This window comes from Papaver somniferum, unplaced genomic scaffold (genome assembly GCF_003573695.1).
Source record: "Papaver somniferum cultivar HN1 unplaced genomic scaffold, ASM357369v1 unplaced-scaffold_80, whole genome shotgun sequence".
NCBI lineage: Eukaryota > Viridiplantae > Streptophyta > Magnoliopsida > Ranunculales > Papaveraceae > Papaver > Papaver somniferum.
In genome coordinates, this window is record NW_020650971.1 from 1544214 (window position 1) to 1551499 (window position 7286).

The 7286-nt window shown below is 35.5% G+C and overlaps 1 protein-coding gene across 1 annotated transcript; it reads right to left on the minus strand.

Moving 5' to 3' along the window:
- Positions 1–431: 431 nt before the first annotated feature.
- Positions 432–6355, minus strand: LOC113345047 (myosin-J heavy chain-like). Its single transcript, XM_026588911.1, has 3 exons — positions 6191–6355; positions 1061–3480; positions 432–945 (listed from the first exon to the last, which is right to left on the minus strand). Exons 1-2 carry the CDS (start codon positions 6218–6220, stop codon positions 1354–1356), a joined length of 2157 nt encoding a protein of 718 aa, XP_026444696.1. The 5' UTR covers positions 6221–6355; the 3' UTR covers positions 432–945; positions 1061–1353.
- Between the last annotated feature and the right edge of the window lie 931 nt (positions 6356–7286).

The following is a 7286-nucleotide window of genomic DNA, read 5'->3' on the forward strand; positions in this document are numbered from 1 at the left end:
AAAAAACACATTTCCACACAACATGGCTCCTCAGATAAACAACATATCACATCAACCAACAATCATATCAACCAACAACCATGGCCCATGGCATATACATATGGGTTATATGGTGAGAAAATGCCAAAGGAAGAAAGAAAAAAGAACTCTGCCGCAGTGAAGAATATCACCAGAAGTCGCCTAAAACATTCCTTTGACGGACGACTTCTTTGGGTTGGAGCCCATGCACGTGATTGTGCTATCCAGCTACATTGTATCTACAGTACACAAGCCTCCAACTGTCATCGTCCTTGATGACCTGGGTGCTCAACTGTCATTAGTACAAGACAAATGCTGAAACAATGTGTATAATAATATGATTCAAGAAAAACTTAGGATAGGCTGCAGAAGCATTATGACTATCTTGCAGGTGAGTTCACAGAGATCCAAAGAATTTGAACAAGGTTTTCTGAATGATAGTAAAATTGGGGAATATACATATATCATCATCTGCATGAGGTAATGACTAGCTCCCCGCATAACAAATGAAGAATTAACTTTTCTTAAAAATGTAGCTACGGTAACAGCTTTTACAATCAAATTGCTTAACCTTTACACTTCTAGCTTTACACGGAGAGCCATCCGATAACATCTCTACTGTCTTCATTCAACAACAACAACATCTCTACTGTCTTCTTCATTCATGTCCAGAAAACTGGAGGAAGCAGCCATGAAGCCCATTATCACATTCATAATGTCCAGCTGAAAATTCCTTGGCATGATTTAACAGACGAAAACTAGGCTGATGTAGTTTTACTTATCTGTACGGTTAAAATGAAATCTAATTACTTCTTTCAGCAAGGCTCTCTTTCCCTCTTTAAAATTCCAAAGCACTGGTCCTCCCTTTCTCATTGTCTTGACTCCAATCCCTGTATGTCTGGTATTTGCCTTTTCTGGCGCCATTATCTATAGTAATCACATACATTTACATCAATCAAAATCTTATGCTTAAATCAACCTAATGCTCAAATAGAAGAAAAAAAAATCGGAAATAAAAACATTTAGACGGACAGATATATACCTTGATAAATTCTTGGCGAGCTTCCTGAAGTTCTTCAGTATAAACATGTTCCTTGGCAGCCAATGTTTGGTTCATCTCTTTAAGCTCTATCAGCATTTTTTCATTCTCAGCAAGTTTTTTCTCACGTTCATAGAAAGATTCATTAACATCAGAAGTCACGGAACGAATAAATTCTTCCTTCTCTTCATTGAGATATTCAATATCAGATTGCAATTTTTCTTTCTCCTCGTTCAGAAGTTCAGTATCCTTTTTCAACTTATCCTTCTTTCTGGTGGTGAGTTCAAAATAAGTTATCAGTTTATCCTTCTCTTTGTTAAGAGAATGGATATCACCATGCAGCTTATTCTTCTCATCTCGGAGGAATTCAAGATCAGTTTCGACTTCTGACTTTCCTTTCTTGAATTGCACAACATCCATCCTAGTGTAGTTTTCTCTTGGTTGAGAAATTCGAAATCACGTCGAAGTTCCATCTTCTCCTTGTTGAGAAACTGAGTTTCAGTTCCCAATTTATTCTTCAAACTGTTGAGTGATCTAACTTCACTTTCCAAGGTAGTCTTCCTTTTATTGAGCAAACAAATATCACTTTCTACCTTATTCTTTTCTTTGTTGAGAGATTCAAAATCACTTTGCAATTTTTTTTTCTCCTCTTTGAGTGACTCAGTATCACATTCCAACTTAGTCTTGTCACTGCCAAGTGATCCAATGTCACTTTCCAGGGTAGTCTTTTTTTCATCGAGCAAAGAAATATCACCTTGTACTTCAGACTTTTCTTTGGTGAGAAATTCAAACTCACTTCGCAATTTCGACTTCTCCTTGTTGAGAAACTCAGTCTCATTTCCCAAGTTAGTCTTCTTACTGCTAAGCGATTCAATTTCACTTTCCAGAGTAGTCTTCTTTACATTGAGTGAACAAATTTGACCTTGTACTGTAGATTTTTCTTTGTGGAGAAGTTCAAAATGGGTTTGCAATTTCGTCTTCTCCTTATTGAGTAACTCGGTATCACTTCCCAAGTTCGTCTTCTCCATGTTCAGCGATTTAATTTCAATTTCCAAAAGAGCCTTCTTTTCGTCTAGCGAACAAATATCACTCTGCACTGCAGACTTTTCTTTGTTCAGTATTTCAATGCCACGTCCCAGTTTATCCTTCTCATTATTAAATAACTCACTGTCAGCTTCTAATTTAGTCTTCTGTTCACTGAGCAGACAAATATCACTTTGCAGTGCAGACTTTTCTTTGTTAAGTACTTCAATGTCACCTCCCAGTTTCTCCTTCTCCTTGTTGAGTCTAACCAGTTTACCCTTCACCTTGTCGATTACCTGTCGATCAATTCCCAACTTCACCTTGTCATTTTTAAGTGACTCAATATCATTTACCAAGGTATTCTTCTCTTTCTTAAGAGAACAAATATCACTTCTTAGTGTATCATTCTCCTTGATGAATAACCCAGGATCAATTCCCAATTCAATTTTCTCGTTTTCAAGTATTTTCTTTTCTTTCTTGAGCATACAAATATCGTCTCCCAATTTAGACTTCTCCTTGTTAAGATCTTCAATATAACTATCCAGGTTCGTCTTTAGTTTGTTCAGTAATTCAGTATCACCTTCCAGTTTATTTTTCTTTTTGCTCAACGAATCAATTCCAATTCCCATCTCCGATTCCTGTTTAATGAGAACTGCAACATGACTTGCGAGTTTAGTCTTTTCCATGCTGAGTGCAGTCTTCTCTTGGTCAAGTGAATAAATATCAGTTACCAGTTCAATCTTCTGTTTTCTCAGTATTTCGGTATCTTTATGTAGTTCAGCATCTTTATCTGCCTCTCTTTTACATAATTGCTCAAGTTCTTGCTTCTCTTTTCTTGTAACATCTAAGAGTGACGTTCTTGTTTCGTTCAGGCGCTTTATATCATTTTCGAGATGAGTAAACTCAAGCTGCTTGTTTACCATTCTTACAGTTAATTCCTCTATGTCATTACGAGCATAATCCTCATAATCAGCCACGAAAGACTCAAATAACGACTCACTTACCCGTACAGCAAGTAGATCAATACAGTATTTCAGTTTCTGTTTGGTCGAAATATTTTCAAGCAACACAAGTTCCAGCTCCTTCTCTTTAAGTTCTTCCTTTAATCCATCTACCGTTTCTTTCCAAAAAGAACGTAATTTTGTTGCAAAAACATCAGCCTTCTTCGAATCATCTGATGCTGGTTTTGCTTTCATGTCAGTCTTCGTCATAATTTCAGATACTGGTTTTGCTTTCGCATCAGCCTTAACTGTATCGCCCAATCCTGGTTTCAATTTAGCCTTCAATGCAGACAATAGCGTATCGTCTGGTATTGGATTTTCTTTGGCAAGTTTTCCGCTGGAAACAGCTGTACTGCGTCTTTCCCTAAGTTTCCTCGGAAGATTCGTCTCGACTTCAGACTGATCATATAATCATCATACAATATTTAGTGTTAGTCACATACTCATACTAAAAACTAAGAGATCACATTAAAATAAACTGAATCATAAATGTATTAATTCAAAATCAACGGTAGTATAGTTTAAGGTTAACATTGCTGAAATCAACTATAAGCATAAGCACAATCGAACGATCACCACAAAACAAGAATACCCAAGCACCACAGATAAAAGGATTTGAAACCCAATGGCTGATGGCATAAACACAGTTAAACCATGTTGCATCAATGGCATCAGCACAAGTAAACCATATTGCTCTGGGAGGTTGGTAAATCTATTCAGATTCAAATGAGAATTCCAATATGATGAGTAAGATATCAAGTCAAGGTTAACTGGAGATGGGGAGAATTCTCTAATGTCCAAGTGAATGGAACTCATAATAGCTTCTTCTAAGGCTTTAGTCCAAACAAGATGGGGTAGGTTAGAAAGGAAAAACGAGGACTTCAGTCACCCATCTTGGTACTGCTCTCGCGCGTTCCAAGGGAATGGCTGGTTTTCAACCAAACAAAGGGAATGGCACTCATAATAGCAATAGGTGGAAAACAAATCAACCAGAAAATGTGTACAAGGGAACATCGAATCTGCAAATAGTGCCAAAGTTAATCTGAATGTTGTATAAGCAATTGGTTAGTGTAAGCTCTCTTCAATTTTCCTGATTTAGATGGATGTTACAGTCTATGCAAACAGCAACATGAAGAAAACATGCATCTTCTTATGAATGTTCCTTTGTCTACATCTGTTTGGTATTTATTCCGGGGTTCCTAGATAATACAGAACTTGGGAGGTGGTGTGAGAGATTGTTGATCCCCTTGACCTTCAAGATTCAACAAAATAACATTCTTGAAATGCGGTGAGAGCCGTTGTGCTAGGAGAAAAATAGATCCCTAAGATACATACAATCTTATTTTCAACAACTCAGAGCCAGAGCCTAGAGATTGATTCAATCCCACGATGCACACTCAAAACTGAATCTAGCTAGGAAGCATATTCATCAGAAAACTAACAGCAACAGAAGCTGTTTTCAGTGATTCATCTTTCGGTAAACTAGCCATGAATTTAAGAGAACTGATTTGTGGATTGCTTTTTTCGTGTACACCAGAATCCCGATATCTGTTGAATAAAGCAACCCTTTATGGTCAATGCCAAGCATTCAATATGTTAGGGCTTCCACATGGGATGCATGCATGGAAAAAGCAGTCCACAAATTATATTCGACTTGCTAAGCTTGGTAGGCTGCGAGTGAATCAGGACTAAAAGTTGTTTTAAAATCCCTAAATAATGAGTGTTCAAAATTTAGAATTTATCTAATTAAGTTATACCAAATCTAGAATTTGGGACCTAAATAACTGACAACATGACAGCCAAACCACACTACATCAACCGCATCAGCACGATTCATCCATATTGCTTTGACAGAACCGAAATGGTGAGACCTAAATGTATCTGGTTTGACAAGTGCATACAAACATTCAACAACTATAAAGTGATTTTGCAGGTTCAATTCCAACTCTAATTAGTTGTCTAATTGAACAAACAGTAAAAGGAAAAACAAAATGTCATCCAAATCAGAATTCCAGCTTAGGGAGTGGAAAAACTCAGGTGGACATTAACAAATACGGAAAGTAAACTGTGAAATCTATGTACACGGCTCACATACAGAATAGCAAGATACAACAAAAAAGCTCAACTACAAAAACGTTTATAACTGAATCTAGAGCATGCAAATCAAAAACCACACACCAAATATAAACATTGAGTATCCGCATTCAATTCCAACTCCAGTTAGTCGTCTCATCAATCAAGATACTAACAAGTACAAAATGACTCTACTAACAATCCATCTAAAATCAGAAATCCAAAATCACTTGGCAATTTACAGGTACATGAATTTGGAAACTCAATTACTAAAGACATAATCACAGTCAAACAAAATGCATCCGCATTCTACAACATAACCACAGTTTCCAGAGCATAAACAATAACGAAACCACTTGCTTCAGAAAATTGGCAATTGTGAATCCACATGTATCTAGTTTAACTAAATCCATACCAAATATGAACAGAATTCTGCAGGTTCAATTCCAACTACAAAAACTTAGTGGTGCAATTGAACACAAAGTAAAAAACAGAAACATCCAAAACAGAATTTCAGTGCAAGAACCGGTAACACTCGGGTATGCATAAACCAAAGACAGAAAGTATTCTGCGAAATATGCATGCACCGCCCTCGAAATTTCAAGAGACAATCTACAAAAACCCGCATATCAGAATCTAAAACATGGAAGTTATAAATCATCCACCAAATATAATCAATGAGTTTCTGCATCTAATTCCAACTCAGGGTGAAAAATAGTCGTCTCACAAGTGAAAAATCCCTCTCAGGTCTCTCTTAATCCATCTATCAGAATTCCAGAAAAAGAAATAACATCTGAGTTTGATATTCCAGAAGAAAAAAAAAACAAATCTCAAGTAAAAAAAAAGAAGAGAGAATCTAGAACCTGCCATTAACAGTGAAGTTCTATCAAATCCTACTACAGTTTTACCAGAAAAACTCCAAAACAACATAATCTAGCCGTTTTTATATCAAATCGATTCGAAATTTTAAAAAAATATTTTGTTGAAATTTTCAAAATGGGAAATGAAATTTAGCAAAAATGATGAAATTAATTACCTCTTTTCTGGAGCGTTTATGTGGATTCATGATTGAATTACTAGTTCCAATCTTGATTAATAAACTCCACCTGGTTCAGATTATTTGTAGAGGAAATGAAATTTTTCGCCTGTTGTTGGGTTTTCTTCTGGGTTAGGTATTTTTTTTTCTTTTCTTTTCTGGAATTCGAGAGTTAATGAAGTCATGACGATAATCTGAAATTCAGAATTTATATCAAGATCTCACACGCCTTTGACTTGACTTTGACTAGTCGTTCGGTTGTAATGTGCTTCATTCCAACTTCAAAATGTATCTGGGACCCATGATTTTTTAATTTTCATTCATTTTTTTTTTATAGGTTTGAGTTCCACAAACCCCTGAATTTATCTACTACTCCCTTTGTTCCTGAAAAAGTGCTACTTTCATTTTTTTCATTTTAGCCTAAAAATAGACCAAATTAAAAAAGTGAAAGTATCACTTTTTCAGAAACGGAGGTAGTATTTGATTAGCTCATTCAAATTTAGGTTTGGATTGTTATATATAGCAGAAGTGGTAGATATGTACACCTTCATGTTTCACCATTATACATTGTACAATGATATAACCAATTTACAATTCAATTTTTTTGATCTACATAAAACCCATTAAAATGGAAAAGACTAATCTAAGTAACGGTATTTTAATTATTCTTCAACCATTTAGAGAATTCTTCTTTGTTAAGATAAAATCCTTTACATTAGAAATAGTTTGTGCTAATCTTCATAATTACAATCCGTTCCAATAGCCATTTATATTTTTTATGTAACTCTTGATCATCGTCACATCAGAATAGACCTTCTTCAAAAATATGCTTTAATCTCTCATCGGATTTCCATAAAGGAGCCCAAAGGCTATAACAAAACACACTAATGGCGATTAGACTTGAAACTATTTGAAGGCATAAAATAGCCATGATATATAACATCTAAAACCTGAATCTCAATGTTGTGATTTTTTATTGAAAGTAAGAAACTAAACAATTAAAAACCCAAATTACTCGGAGAATATGACATATCAAATTCAATCCTAGTAAATCTAGATTTGAAGAAGAAGAAGATTTTGAAAAAGCTAGGTTTGG

Excerpts from the sequence above, each read along its gene's own strand:
- LOC113345047 (XM_026588911.1), bottom strand. The coding sequence starts at position 6,220 with ATGAATCCACATAAACGCTCCAGAAAAGAG. Across the intron at positions 3,481-6,190 it reads ATAAACGCTCCAGAAAAGAG|TCTGAAGTCGAGACGAATCT; the intron begins GTAATTAATTTC and ends TTATATGATCAG.